The following is a 16,285-nucleotide window of genomic DNA, read 5'->3' as shown; positions in this document are numbered from 1 at the left end:
ATGTAATCTAGTACCAAAACTTAATTATCTCATATAACTTGTTTGTGCTATATTCATGAACAATAAATATATATATATATATATTTATATATTTTTTTCATATTAACATATATCAGTATTGTACTTGTACTAGGTATTGGAATTTGTACTTTTACAATGGTTAAGATCAGCAATCCAAATAATTTATTGTGCATGGTTTATGGGCAGAGGACACACACATAACATGTGGTTATATGAGAGACGAGAGAACCCTGCCTAGAACAGCTTACAATCTAGGAGGTGTGGGAAGTCTCACAAAATAGAAGGGGAGATATGGAGTGATGGGAAGTATCGAGGGTTTTAAGAGACAGAAGGAGGTGGGTAGGCAAGTTTGAAAAGATGGGTTTTGAGTGCTTTTTTAAATGAGCAGAAAGTAGGAATAAGCCTAAGAGGATGAGGAAGACCATTCCAAAGAATCGGGGCAGCTCTAGAAAAGTCTTGCAGTCATGCATGTGACAAGGTTATGAGTAAGAAAGTCATTAGTAGGTCATTGGAGGAGTGATGAGACCGACTAGGGGAGTATTTTTTTGTCAATGAAGAACACTACAAAGAGAGGCAGCGGTGGGAAGGATGAATAAGTCAGACTGCAGAATTCATAGTAGACTGTAGAGGAGAGAGTCAGAGGTATGTGTTTTGTTAACATAAGATAATGTGTTCCCCTTGTGTAATTTTTGCTTGTACAGTATTGGATGGCCAAAGTCCGTATTTACTAAACTATGTAAATTATCCTTTAAAGAGGGATATTTCTGCCTAAACTCCTGGGGAGGCCATTCTAAAGCTTTGTACACACGCCACATAATTGTTGTCTGAGACAAAAAGTGACGTGCAATAAAATTTGCAGTGGATACATAGCTTGAGGTGTGTAATATTGGGTTTGTAGTATATTTTAAAGAACATTCATAGAGCCTGTAGCAAACAGACTGCGCTATTGCCCATAACTACCGTATTTATTTTACATACAAAAAAAATATTTTGTTCATTTGTCAAAATGTGTTTTTTGTAATTAGTTTTTTAATTTAATTTAATTTTTAATTTAATCTTCTGCTTGCAAGTTAATATATTTATATATTTTTATTTACTATAGTATGACGAGTAGAAGTCTAGAGACAAAGTAAAGAACAGAGGACATCTGAACTTTGTACCATGGGAACAGAATAACTAAACAAATGAGAAATATAGTGCTTGGCAGAAGACTCTTAACTTTATTTACTGAAAGAAGGAATGCACCCATAAGTTTTAATGGGATTTAATGGGATAAATTATCATAATTCTGAATACATTATGCTTCTGGTTCATTGCAGGCTTTTCTGCTGTATGCCTTTACTTAGATAAAGCACTTTTGTAATCCATTGTAGGTTAACTATGCACTTATCTATGAACTTAATGAACACAAACTGCACCACAAGGGTGTGTTTTTGAAATCCATTGAAGTATATCAAAGCTTCTAAACATTCTAATCCTTATAGGATACAGTATAATGGTCCTGGTTAAAATGATATTATCCCAGGGATATACTGGATACATAAAATGCAGGCAATAATGATAATACCCTATGGCAAGTGTAAATAAATAGTTGCAGGCCTGTTTAGGAATAATTGGCACTTTTAACTGTATTTACTTTACCTTATTTATAACAATTCACATGATAAAATTAAACTATTTCAAGCTGGGAATCTGTTTAATTGTGTAATGCTGACTTTAGGAAGCTAACCTTCTGATGCTTCAAATGGATGCAATATTCACAATGTAGGTGAATGATTTATGGAAACGCAGTATAGCGGAAAAAACGTGAAAAAAAATACAACAGTATTAACAACATAGACACGTAAAAGATATTTTTATGTGATGTTAAGCCCGTATTCATATAATGCATGGTTTCCATTGCACTTCAAGTTTTCATATATTATTATAACATTCTATTTCAATTTAGATGTGTCTAAAAATGGAGTACATTTATTTAAATGTCATTTCTTACACTGATAAGCTAGTCACCTATTTTAATTTATGGAATAACATAATTTCAACTTAAAGAGAAAGCAGAATGGTACTGCATACATGTCTGTAAACGCCTTCTAAAAACTTGAAATTAATCACTAAATCACAAAATACAGTGTTAATATATAAAAGTTGCTTCAACTAAAGCTACTTTTTTACGCAATAAATTTTTATTATGAAACAGAGAAAAACTATATGGAACAGATTACAATTATGATAATATAAACATAATGTAGGGTCGGTTACACATACAAATATTCATATAAAATTATTCAAATACAAAATATGAGTATGTCAAATATGATAACTTGTCACAGATTATAAACAATATTATATTCCGATACTACTTTAAATAACCGTGATTATGCATAGCACAAAACCATATATAAATAAAATACAACAAATAGAACAGGGAAAAGAAAGAGGGAAAAGTAAAGTAAAAAAAAGTGGGTCAAATTTAAACATTTAAGCAAATACTTCAGAATAGTACTTCAAATTAGAATATTCCTAAGCAAGCAGCTGTTGGAACTTGTCCCATCCTACAAAATTTATTCACACCGACCATGTGGTCAGGTAAACTTAACTTCGGTCAAGAAATTGTGCCATCAACTCTTCCATATATTGTCTATGTGATAGTTCTGTAGCCCATTCCCTCTGGGTAGGTGTACTATCTTTGCATCTATCTAATGCACTCCTAACTTGTCCAGACATCAATGAAAATATTGGTCCATGTCCACTCCATGTGGAAAGTCTGGGTTACCTAAAATCGGTGTTATGGGACCATCAAAAGAGGAAAGAGAATATTTTTTAATCAGGGAGGTCCGTTTTTGTAAAACCGGTCGCATAGTGATTGGGAATATCTGCTATGCCGGGCAGTCAGATGGCTTTGGAGTGGTATCAGTGATATATAGTCCTCAATAGTGACCCAACTAAAGCTATTTTCAAAATACACATGTACTTGCAATTTGTTTTGTTGTACATAGTATGTCATCATGGGGTTCTACTGAAATCTTCCTTACAGGAGAGCTTAAAATAGATGACTTAGCAAGGACTTAAAATGGAACTAAACTCCCCAACAAAAGTTTGTTTCATATGAAATCTGACTCAATGAATTTTAGTATGTTATACCATAATTTTCCTTATGTTCCGTGTCATCTATGTTCTAACATGCTTCTCATGCCTCAATATTCTGCACAGTTCACTTCCATGCATGAGAATCACTAAGATCAGAGGGTAGTTAAAACACTTTAAAACACAACAGAAGTGCAATAATTAACCCATACTAGCACTGGATATTCATTTGAATCAAAGTTGTGAAAAACAATTGAGAGAAGAAGTCAGAAACTGATTTTTAGACACTTGTATATTCCAGTGTTTAGTATGGGAAATAATAGGTTGATTTTGTATTTGTTACTGATGTTTATGGGAGTTTACAATTTAGCTCCAGCATCTTTACCTAACACCAAACAAACCCAAACAGAATTTAAACTATAAGTAGTAGATCCAAACATCCTTATATCAGTTTTATTTCTCAAAACAGCTAACTAATGCCTGATCATATGTACAGAACAGAGCATGGATCCTTTGAGTGCTTGTGTTGTGTTTTGGGGTACTGAGGGAAAGGGGGGGGGCCAATGTAACATGAAAATAGTATAAATCCAGCCTTGTAGATGACAACATTTGAGACAGTTCATTTTAATGTTTATTTAAAAAGAGTTGGAATTACTTTGCTCTGTAAAGCTTTGAAGCTTTTTATGAGTTAAATATACTTACTTAGCTCTTAACAGATCCTGGTCTTTAAGGGCTGATCCCTGTAGGTAGATTACTCTTTGAGACCACATGGGAATTTGAAGAATGCGTCTAACCTGGACATCCATCTCTGTTGGACATAATATCACCACATAGTAATCCTGTTACACAAAAGGGTTTATATTTATTTACAAATGCACCACAATTACCTTTTTTTTATATATTGAAACTTCAGTAATTCAAGTAAACTTTGTCAAGGAAAGTAGATGGTGTAACCTAGTGCCAATGAAACAGTTAATATTTGTATGGAATTGACTAATGTAAATATGTATCTTGCATGTACATGTAAATATGTATTTTGCATGCATTCTTGTAAAGTATGTAGTGAACACAAAATAGATTTATATTCTTTGTGGCTGTTGAGTAATATTTTGAATACATTTCTTATCCTGGAGTACAGCTTGAAAGGTCATCAACATTTCTCTTGGATTAGAGTTTTAAGGGTAATTTTACCTGCAGTCTTGGGTGTGCATAGAATTCATTCAAGAAATCCATTAACAGATCAATCTTCAAGGAGCTAACACATAAGACGACATGTTTTTCTGTTTGTGCACGGTAACGGCTATAATTCCCTCCTGATTTTTGCCTTTCCATCCACAGATATGCCAACTGTTCAAACTAAGAGATTATAGGAGTGAAGAAAATATACTGTACATCTACAGACACAAAAATCTAGGTCACTAATGGATACTTATGTGCTATGATAGAAATATTGGACTCTTGAATGATGAAAATGTACTGTACATCTATAGATAAAAGTAAAATCCAAGGCACTAATAGACAAGGGCATACTTATACTTGGAATAGAATATGTCTTATCTGATATGATACTACTATGAAAAAGAAATAAGACACAAAAAAAAACATTTACCACACTATTTTTTTTTTATACTATAACATTTTTTTTAATTTAATCCAAAAAACTAGGCAGTCCAGTTAAATATGGTAGGCGGATTTACGGGGATGCTATTTATCTTGTAATAAATTGTATTTTATAAGACTTTTACATTCTTAAACCTGTGAGCACCCACCTCTCTATTTTACATTATACTTACAGCACAATTTATATCAACCAAAGTGCTAAAAGTTTAAATGAATCTAGCCCAAATAAACAAATTTTTTAAATACTGTAACTTACCAGTATTTAGATGTGGTGGCTGCATATGTTTTCTTCTTTCATTTTTTTATTATTATTTATTTATTTATTGTACCCAGTTGTCCTGTGAGGGGCTTATTTCATGTCTTATGGTGACAACACTCATTTACTGCACTTATCCATAGATAGGTAGCATTGTCTTCCTACGTTGTTCTCATAATTTAGACAACATTCCACCTCTTCTTGTCCATTACACAGAAACCTGATAAGGATTATCTCAGATTTCCATTTAAGTTCCAGAAGTTTAAAGTATGTTGATTTCTATCAGAGTTTGAAAATAGTGTTCTGTACCATAATACCAATTAATGTAGCCAATCCCATCTAAGCAAAGGTAAGCTAAAATATAGAAAACTCTTGGTTTTGGTTTTAACTTTAGTTCTCAAACCTGTGGAAAAATTTGTTCCCTTTTCCAGAATTCCAGATACACTGAATGCACAAAGCTCCAGCACTTGGCCTCATGTTATAGTGATGGACAAAATAAAATGCCCTTGGTTTGAGAGCTAATCATGTTCAGAACATCTGACAGAGTCATCAAAACTAGTAGGCTTCTTATTTGGTTAAAAACCTACTGTGAATAGTTGTAACATGCAGAGAAAGCAGTGTGGTTGAAAAGGAAGAGAAATCAGATGTTTGTGCACAGAGTCTGCTGGAATTATGTAAAATGTCAAGAGACACATTTTTTATTGTTTAGAAATGTTTTTCATGCCAGTGTAAATTTGGAACTAAGGTTTCAGGAAGAGTATAATTTTTTGTAAGCAAGTGTTGTACATTAATTAAATACATATATCACGGAACCATAAAGATCAAGGATATAGTAAAATCAACTGTAAACACAAAAGTACTGCACAAAAACAAAAGGTTTGCAGTTAGCCAACAGATAATGTCATACACCCTTGTACAGTCATCAAATAAGAGTGTACCCTTTTTCAGTTCTAAGGTTTTGTGTATCAGGGAATAACAAAAAATCATCTGCTCTTTGGCAGCTGGTAAAGTATTAAAATCTAATTTCAGCTGTAAAACAATACACAACAGTGTCACTTTTAATTATTTACCAAAGACAAAAGAAAAAATGCAAAAATAGTGTGTGAAAAGACACGCACTGGAGTATAGTGGAGGAGTGAAGAAAGCGGCTAGGGGTGTATTTTTGTATAAGGTCAGGAAGGTAAGTGGAACAAGAACTGTGGAATGATTTGAAAGCAGTAACTTGAATTTGATTTTGAGGTGAAATGAAAGCCAGTGTACAATTGTAAAGGGAGGCAGCAAGATAAAGAGTGGTGGTTGGATCTATGGCTGCAGCATTCATGATAGATTGTAGAGGAGAGAGTATAGTTAGTGGAATACCAGAAAAGAGGATGCCACAATGGTCCAACAGAGAGATAATAAGGACATGTACAAGGAGTTTGGTGGTCTCTGGGAACAGGTAGGAACAAGCTCAGGTGAAAGAGGCAGGACCTGGAAATGTTTTGGTTAAGGAGAGGACAGAATCAAAAGTGATGTGCTTGAAGGGAGGATTAAATACCTATTTTATTAACAGTTAGAAACTTGTCATGGGGAGATTTTGAAAGTGAGATGGGGGAAGATGATAAGTTCTGTTTTATCCAGGCTGAGTTTTATAAACCTGTCGACCATCCACTTTGAAATAGCTGACAGGCAGCATAAGACCTTATCCAGGACTGAGGTAGACAAGTCAGGAGTGGGTGGATAGATTTGAGTGTCATCAGCATACAGATGGTAATGTAAACCAAAGGAGGATATCAGACTACCGAGAGAGTAGATGTACAGAGAAGGACCGACGTCAGAGGAACGCCAACAGGCAAAAGAGTTGGAGAGGAGGACTTACCATTGAAAGAAACTTGAAAAGAATGGTCAGACAAATAGGAAGCAAACGTATTTTCCATTCCTTGGGAAGCTTTAACAAATCAGACCTATTGTGTCACTGGTACTTAATGCTATTACTACTCCAATCAGTGCTTAAACTAAATGGAAAGCCCAGTGGAAATGACAAGCAAATTGATTAGCCATGATCTCTAGGTGTAATCTGGACAGCAAACCGAAAGAATGTAGTGTCACTGATATAAATAGAGTTCAGGATCTTGAGTAGAAGAGGGTGATCAACAGTTTCAAAAGCAGAGGAAAGATTTAGGAGAAGGAGATAATAGTTGCCATGAGACTTAGCTCTGATGAGATAATTGGCCACTTTTGCAAGAGCTGTTCCAGTCAAATAGGAAGGTTGAGAGCCAGACTGAAGCAGGTCAGGCAGAGAGAGTTGGTGTCCAGATAGTCAGTGAGTTCTTTATAGACAAAGCACTCAAGAAGTTGGAGACATATGGAAGAATGGAAATAGGTTGGTAGCTAGAAAGTAGGAAGGGTCTAGTGAGGGTTTCTTCAGGATTGGGAGAATAATTGTATGTTTGAAGGCTGAGGGGAAGATGAGTAACAACTAAGTATTGCTAATCAAATGCCCTTGATTAATTCATCATCAGCAAGTGTGACCACCTCATTAAAAGCAGATGTTTTGCCAGTTTACTGGATCATTCAGATGTTGGCACAATGCCAAGGAGAAAATAAATCAGCAAAGATCTTAGAGAAGCAATTGTTGCTGCCCAAGGGTTATAAGGCCATTTCCAATTTTAGGTCTACTATTCTACAGTAAGGAAGATTACTTAAAAAGAGTATGGTAGTTTGGCTTAGGTTTTCAAAGTTGCATCTGATCAAACCACAAGATTTCTAGAACAATATACCTTGAACAGATTAAACCAAGGTGGCAATACTTGGCTATAATGCACAGTGCCACATTTGGGTAAAATAAAACACAGCACAAACATTTTATACCAACTGTCCAACACAATGGTTAAGGAGTGACGATTTGGACTTGTTTTAAAGCCATGTGACCTTGACATTTATTGAGTTGACAATGAACCCTTCTGTACCTCAAAGTATTTTCAGAGTCAAATGTGAGGCCATCTGTTCAACAACTAAAACTTGTCAGGAATTTGGATCAAGAGGCAATACAATGACCCAAAGCACACCTACAATTCTAAAATAGAATGACTGAAAAAGAATGTAGCAGGGTGTTGCCATGGCCCAGTCAAAGTCCAGACATTAACCAATCGAAAAGCTCTGAGATTTGAGCATAAATGAATGTCCGCAATGAAGCAATGTTGTAAAGAAGATTTGGCCAACATTTCACCATAACAATGTAAGTAAGAGACCAATAAAGTCATACAGAAAACAATTACTTCAAGTGTTATTGCCAAAGTTGGTACTACATGCTACTGTATTATGGGGTTGTGCTTAGTTTTTCAGACCTGATTTCCCAATTTTGGCTTTATTTTGACATGGTTGAATCTTCTATGCTTTGTTTTATACCTGAGATTAGGTTTAAATAAGATTTGGCCAACAGAAGAGCAATTATTACAATATATGGGCAATACATGAGTAATCTTAACCCTATGTGGATAATAAATGTGTAGTTGGCTAATATATGGACATTGATAACAATAATGAAAATAACTGTCTGTCTGTCACTGTCCCTCATATTGTCCTTTACCTTAAATCTTCCTCCATCCTCAAAATGTCTTTATTGCAAGAGACATAATACAGATAAGACAAATGAGTTCAGTGATGTGCCTTCTCTAAGCCCCTCTTTTAATATGCAAATTCTTCTCCACCCATGGGCCTGATTTATGAAAGCTCTTTAAGAGCGAAGATGACAGACCATGATGGGTGAACCTAGGTGAACCAGAAAACTAGGAATGAATTTGGTTGATGATTGAACATTTTTGCCAAATAAAAGAAATGATTTTATCAATTCCATTCCAGGTTTGCTGGATCATCCATGTTATTCCAGGATAGCCTATCTTCTCCATTACTGGAGAGCTTTATTAAATCAGGCCCATTGTGTGACTTTAGTAATGCTAATATTATTACTCCAGTCAGTGCTTAAACAGAATGAAAAGCCCAGGGGCTATATTCTCTGGCTGTAATCTGGAAAGTTCCCACTTATGGCTATAGGTGATTATTGACTTGCTACTTTGTTTTTTTTAAATATTTAAATTGCTTACGATTGGCCATTCAGTATACAATGTATCCTACCTGTATTGGAAGAACTACCAATGCTACACAGATCATTATGACCACTAATAGTTTTGATGGCCAGATCTTTGGGGTCACATCTCCAAAACCCACAGTTGAAAACGTGACAATGCAGAAGTAGAGGGAATCAAAGAGTGTCAGGTTATTTCCAGCTCTTTCCAAGTGCTGAATTCCACAGATGCTGAAAAACAAAAGAATTTACACCAATGAAAATATCCTCAAGATAAATGAAGGATATGCTATGTTCACTAATGTACTAAATTGGGGATGTGTGAAATGTATGATATTGGAAGGTATGTATTGAAACAAATGACATAAATTAATATTTGCAAAGTGTTTAGGAAAAGCAACCAATCAAATATCAGTTAAATAGAATGTGTTAGTTTATCCTCTCAGTGCCTGCACTTTATGCACACAGTATTTTTTCAAGGACATTGACAAGGGTGCCTCTAATCTGAGGATATGATGAAATCAGATTAGTTACTATAGGTTGTTGCTCTATACTGTGTTATGGAAAACTCCTATTTATGTGGTAGAGCAGAAGTATGTAATATACTAATCATTATAAAAAACAATTACCTAATTCTAATTGAAAATTGATTTAATTATGATGCATTTAGTGTTTTGAAATGATGATGTTAAAGTGGAAACGTGACAGATGTGAAAGAGGAGGTGTAGTGGCCAATGTTATGCTGTCTGCCACTTCATCCAATTTTGACACGGGGTCAGTGATGGTATAGGGGGCATGGATAATGGCACCCTAACTACTGTTAAGATCTGGGATGAAATTTTAGACCCATTGTCAGATTTTACACTTTGTCAGACCCATTGTCAGTTTCTCCTTGTTATGTCCAAACAGTGGGCCTGATTTATTGAAGCTTTCCAAGACTGGAGAAGATACACTTTTATTAGTGAAGCTGGGTGATACAGAAACCTGGAATCAAGAAATGCATGGTTTAGGAGAGAAACACCGTCTCATTATTTAATAGACAAACCTTGGAAATTGTTAAAAAATGTACACAAGTGATATTTACCATAATTTTTAATTTTTATGATTTTTATTCCAGCCCTTATTGATGTAATTCAGGTTTTGGTTTCTGTGGAACATTTGTACATCATTTTGTTCTTAATTAATTACACAATGTATATCAGTAAAGATTTTCAACTTTTGGTAGTCGAGATTTGTAATTTCAGTCTTCCCTTTTTTTGTGCAATGTACATTTACATTAGTGTGAGTATGTTATACATTCCTATAATCAAGTTTTTATTGATTTTTTTCAAATATAGTACATAACATGATTATTGGGTGAACACAACATGAGAAAACAAAGAGGCAAACAGAGAGAGAGAAAAAATTCTGGGCATCACATCAATTCTATACAAACAAAATGTGCCCCAAGTAGTAGTACAAAATTAAAACAAGTAAGGAGTTGAGGGGAGGAGCAAATCCAAGACTGTATACACTGGTAGGAAACCATGGGTTTAGCCACAGAGCCACAGATCATCCGCAATATCCTACATGGCCATTTTAAAAAATTCAGCAATGAACCGCTCAGGACTAGGTGCTTTGCCATTGTTAAATTGGAAATAGTTGCTAGAATTTCAGGTATGAAGGCCACAGCATTAAATATGTTTAGGTCTTCCTCTCTCTATCCTGGCATTTTAAGTTCCGATAGGCCGGCTTTCCAGGCCCATGGGTTTAATGTGGAGAGTGTGTATAGCTCTTGATAATTTAGTGCCAAAATATGGTTAATATGCTTTGAGTCAGTAATGATTTCCCCTGCAGGACAGCAAAGGGAAGGGATTTGAGCAGGCCTATAAAGTAGGACAAACAAGGTTGGCCATCATCTTACCAGATTTATTTCTGTATTTATTGTACTTTAGATCTTTATATTTGCATTTCAACTTCTCACATTGCAGGGGCTAAGAATTGGCATTAGCAGGGTTCCAAACTTGATAGGTAGCTGGGGTAGGTTTGTCCATCAGTGCCTGTTGTGCTTGTCTGAGGTCATGTTGGGCTTAAAACTTTTAAGCCAATGTGGCTTTCTTGTGTTTTCAGAAGAAAAAATTCAGCCTTCCCCTCATTGAAACCTTGCTCTCCTCCCTGAAGAGGATAGGGTCTTTTCTATGTATACTATTGGTTCTAACATATTCAGACTAGGCATAGGCAACTGCATTTTGAAATTCTGGATCTTGGGATAGAAAGAATGGGAAATGCCAGGGTACATAATCCCCTCTGGGATGCTGATAATGCAGGGACATGGAAAGGCCCCACACCACCATAGTTTGTGCCTCAGGTGACTCCATCATGTACAATAAAGAGTAAAGAAAAATAGATAATCCAGACGCACGTGCGATGAATGGGCGTAGGAGAAAAAGATGTACTGTTTCTCCAATGGGTAGCACTGGTGATTCATTAAGGTAAATAAACAGAGGTAACAAAGTCATTAAAGACATTTGTACCAGTCTGTCGATAGACACCTTGTTGTACCTGGTGCAATGTGTCTTCACTGTCAGAGAGTACTAAATTCAAATTTCTTACACTATTTTGTGGCAAACAGGATCTTGAACAATCCATATGGTAACCTCCTGGAAGAAAGTGATAGTGGGTGAGTTAGGGCATAGATGTTGTAAAAGGATACATCTTTATCAAGGGAACTGAATCATCACAAATAAAATTCTGCCCTCTGTGTCACACTGATTCTATAAAAATCATTGCACTCCAATGATAATACCATAGGTGATGACCAGATGACTCATATTCCTCCAAAATCCAGCATGGCCTCTTTTGAGGCAGTGATGATCCTCTTCAGTGTCATGGGCGTGCGGTAGAGTAATGAAAAAAGATCCAAATGGAATGGTAAGGTGTGGCATAGGTGCTCCAAATTGATAACAACACGATGGGAAAGATGGTGAATGAGGAAAGGACAGACAAAGACAGGAGAACAAACTAAAATGGTGATTTTCTTTTTTTCCCCAGAGAAGCTAACGTCTCAGTGGGGAGTAAAGATATATGAAACAATAGCAGGCGTAGCACTGCAATGGGTATTTGTGGCTTGGAAGATGAGACTGGGATCGATGAGCACTTAGTGGAAGAACACAGACTGAGTCTGATTTTGAAGAAATAGAAGCAGATTCTGCAAGTAAGTTGTGGACAAAATCCTCCACTACCTCAGCAAAGGTGAAGATGTATTTTTGTCCCTGAATGTCAGAAAAATGAAGGGTTGCTGGATAAGCCAGGGTGAAGCATAGCTTATGTTTGTACAGAGTAGAGAAAACGTGGTGGGTTTAATGGATTACAATAATGCACAAATTATTTCAGCGTGACCTGATTTTTTTGGTCCTGTAGGCTTTAGAAGTCCTGCCACAAGATCTGCTATCTTGGCTGGTTCTGAAGCAGCCACACAGCTGCTGGGGTCTCTCTGTGGAGAGAAGGTGCGGGTCATCTCCATTTTACCCATGGGAGCCAGAGCATAAGGAACTGTCTTGCTGTGGAGAAAAGGAGCTGTTGCAGACATGGCAGCCAATGCGTCATCCATCTTGGATGGAGAGGTGTGTGTCATCTCCGTTTTACCCATTGGAGCCAGAGGATCAGGAACTGCTGAATGTTCCTCAAAACCTTCCATCCAGAAACCAGGCAGGAGGCAGAAGTCAGGCAGAGGTGCTATGTGGTGTTTTTTTTTTTTTTTTGTGGATTACTGCCAGGGTTGAGTGCGAGTTCCGTAGCAGTGCTATTAGCTCATGAGGCGCGGGAACCGTAAGTCCTAAAATTGAGTTTTCAATAAAAAAACATGAAATAAAAAGAGAAGAAGGACTGCTTTTTTGGCAAATAATATTACAAGCGCTTACTGAGAATTTGGTAAGAAATGTAAGAAATCATAAGACATCTTTTGTATTTGAGGATAAAATTCATACAGATTCACTAAAAATGAACAGGAGAAGACTAAATGTTGCCTGGTCTGGTAATCTGCTGCAACATTCGGTTAGTAGGATCAGAATTTAGGGACAACAAAAAAAAAGCATGGACCCATTCAGATTTCCTTAACAGTGTGGTGGAACAGGAGATTCACATAATGGTTGCTTAGCTGACAAATCTGCATCATATTTGATTCCATTATGTCAATATGGACCAAAATCCCTAAAGAATGTTTCCAGTACCTGTAACTAACTCTAGAGTTTGTTTTATTATTGTACATGTCACTCGCAAATATATAAGAGGAGCTACATACAGATATGTATGGGCTGGGAAAATTATTAAACTGTCAAGAAAAGTCAATTAGTGAGTGTAAATATTTTATATGCTTTAGTATGGTTTAGAATACAGTGCTGCTTTTAATAAATCATAAAGCTCAAATGAAAATTCACTTTCCTTTCAGGCTATGCCTAAAAGTTGTTTAGGAAACAAATTGCCTTAACTTGATGCAGCTAAAAAGATAAATTACTTTCTTGGTGTGTTTCAAAGTTATTGCTTCTAACATATAACAACTTTTGTTTTGGGTTTTGTTGTTCTTTATACTGCAGTGGGCTGGACATATGTAGAAGTCAGTATAGTCTTCCCCTTAATAGAATTAATAAGGGAACTATTATCAAATAGTTAAAGCACATAAAATGAAAGAAACTAAGGCTATGTACATACTTGCAATGCTTCTTGTCTGATAATCGGCTCACGGCTGATATGGGACGACAATCTGGCGTCTGTACAGCGCCCGTCGTCCATCGTCTGAACGACTGTCCTGGCGGATCCATGGACGATGGACAACAACGATCGTAATGGAAGCGAAAGGGGAGAGCTTGCAGCGGGGTGCCGCTCCGTCATTCTCCTCCTCCTCTCTCTATAGAGCAGAATGGCACTGTATGTACAGCACTCGTTCATGCATTGTGCAGTCCTTAGTCATTGGAAAGGATCATGAAAGGTCCTTTCCATCGACAATTACTTCACGTGTGTACCCAGCTTTAGAATACAAATGGTATTTTAATATACCTATAAAACATTTTGAGTATTTAGCTGTAAATATATTCAGGGGTTTAATCAAACTTAAAGTCAGATTTCAAAATAGTATGCATACCTATCTTGCTGGTTATGGTACAAAATTACCTGTCCTGCCGCTGAAGGCCGTAGATAATATATATATGAGTTACATTGTCCCCAGCAGTTGGCTTCATATGCAGTGGTGCCATGTATAAACCTAAGCTTTACACTGCATGGTGCATGCGCTGCACAGTGCTAAGCAGAAGTCACCAGGTACCTCTACCTCCTGATGACTTTTTGTTTCTTCAGTGTAGGTTCACTTTAAACACAATTTATTAACAATCAACTAAAAAAATCTTCAGATAAAATTAGGTGGGCATTAAACCAAAACTGATTTGGATACCTGTAGACCAGTTCTCTCCACTGGGTCCCCAGCTGCATTATCACCATCTCAGGTATGAATTACTATGAATTGTATGCAGATTACACCTGATCCAACCTCAACAGATCAGTACTGGATGACCATACTGAAGAGAAAACTTCATACCCTAAATGGAGACCTACCAATTACTTGACCCCCCCATCCAGCCCTAATGCAATACAAATCAAAGTGCTGCATTTTTCACAACACAGTACACAGCTATAGTGGAAATAGGACAGGAAGATGAGTAAAGACTTAATGTAAAGAGCTCTGATTGTTTGTTTAGAATATGAAAATACTTAAACAGCTGGGCACATCTATAAAGCATAGGACATCTCTAATGAAGAAGTTTGCAGTAGCAGAATAATACTGAAAATATGACTGGCTATACTTTTTTGACAAATGAATATTTAATTATATGGTTTGAGGCGAAAATAATTTTAATGCCATTGTTTCTCTTGTCTTAAAACATTTCTTTTTTTTAATTTTGAAGGTGAAATATGTCTAAAACGTATAATAACTGCTTTTAAAAAGTTTTTCAGTCACCGTGAATTAACATATTCTGGTTTAATGAGTTTGGTTTTACAGTATGTGCAGGCTTTCATTTTGAAATAAAATAACAAACATTTCCATTCAAAGAAAAGTATATGACATTAAGAAAGGTAGAAAAAATATTGCAGATAATTTACCATACTTATTGCAGACATGCCTTCAGTTTCAAACCTAGAGGCATTTTTACCAGCCACCAGCCAAGGGCAATGACCAGGTACTAAGTACATGGTGGGCTTTTTTCCCTTTGTCTGCTGGTTGTTAGAGGTGTTCCTGCCCCTGACAGCTGACTGCTGTCACAAAGTGCTGAGCAAGATAAAACTGCAGGCGGATGTTTGCTTCCATTCAATCCACTTTCATAATGTTTTGTTGATATAGAAAATGTAATTTATGAGTCTGGAAATTGATTGTTCCATGGAAAATTGGTGACAGATGTCAAAATTTTGATATCCAGGTATTTCTTCTTTAAAATGAGCCATATACCCACTATGTTATATAGTTTTTGCAGTTAGATTCAGTATCACAGCATAATAAAACTAATAATCAAGTTTTGCATGAGCATCTTGAAATATTACAATGAATTCTATATATCACCACCATGTCATATGACCTAAACCCTCCCCACTGCTGACCAGTAAATGAACATCCAAATATTGATATTGAATTACTGACCTTGTTCTGTGCTGCTGCACTCCTATGTATGGTGTACAAAGATATCAGCGCTATGGTGCAGCTCACAACCTGACAACTAGAGAGTAATTAGACATCAGTTGGTGTGGTCTTTAGTTGTGTGACCACAAGGATCCCCCACAATTAGCCAACCATGATAATCAAAGGGAAAGTTTGCTTTGCAAAATAAACTTCCTTTAAATGTTATTATAATGTAATTATCATTCACAAGATGTGGCAGTGATAAGGGGAAAGTTCACAGATTAATGTATGTACTATAGAGAGTAGTATTAACATGTGAATTCAACCTGGCATCAGCCATGTGCAGTCCCTATACACGAGGCCTGACGTGTGAGAGGAAAGGAGGAACAGGGGCCACATAGTTCAGGTGCTGACAAGAAGTGGGTTGATTTGTGTGGCTTCTGCTTTCATTGTTCAGTCAGTGGCTGGGGCTCAGAGAAAGTGGGGTTCATTATGCTAGCCATTAGACTAAGGACATGTGAATATCTGTAATGGAAATATGTGGATTGAAGGTAAATACTGGAGCAAAAAGTAGTTTTGTTGTTCTGTCCTTACTGGGCTA

General features: G+C 36.3%; 1 protein-coding gene across 1 annotated transcript in view; it reads right to left on the bottom strand.

Annotated features, from left to right (window-relative positions):
* KCNT2 (potassium sodium-activated channel subfamily T member 2) overlaps positions 1–16,285 on the bottom strand; it is a 206,311-nt gene that overhangs the window by 159,059 nt on the left and 30,967 nt on the right. The window contains exons 4-6 of the mRNA XM_072420086.1: positions 9,095–9,275; positions 4,297–4,461; positions 3,808–3,944 (exon numbers count right to left, since the gene is read on the bottom strand). Coding sequence (XP_072276187.1) covers positions 3,808–3,944; positions 4,297–4,461; positions 9,095–9,275 — 483 coding nt within the window. The remainder of the gene's footprint in view (positions 1–3,807; positions 3,945–4,296; positions 4,462–9,094; positions 9,276–16,285) is intronic.

The sequence above is a fragment of the Pyxicephalus adspersus genome, chromosome 8, assembly GCF_032062135.1.
Source record: "Pyxicephalus adspersus chromosome 8, UCB_Pads_2.0, whole genome shotgun sequence".
Classification (NCBI taxonomy): domain Eukaryota; kingdom Metazoa; phylum Chordata; class Amphibia; order Anura; family Pyxicephalidae; genus Pyxicephalus; species Pyxicephalus adspersus.
This window is presented reverse-complemented; position numbering and strand designations above follow the sequence as displayed.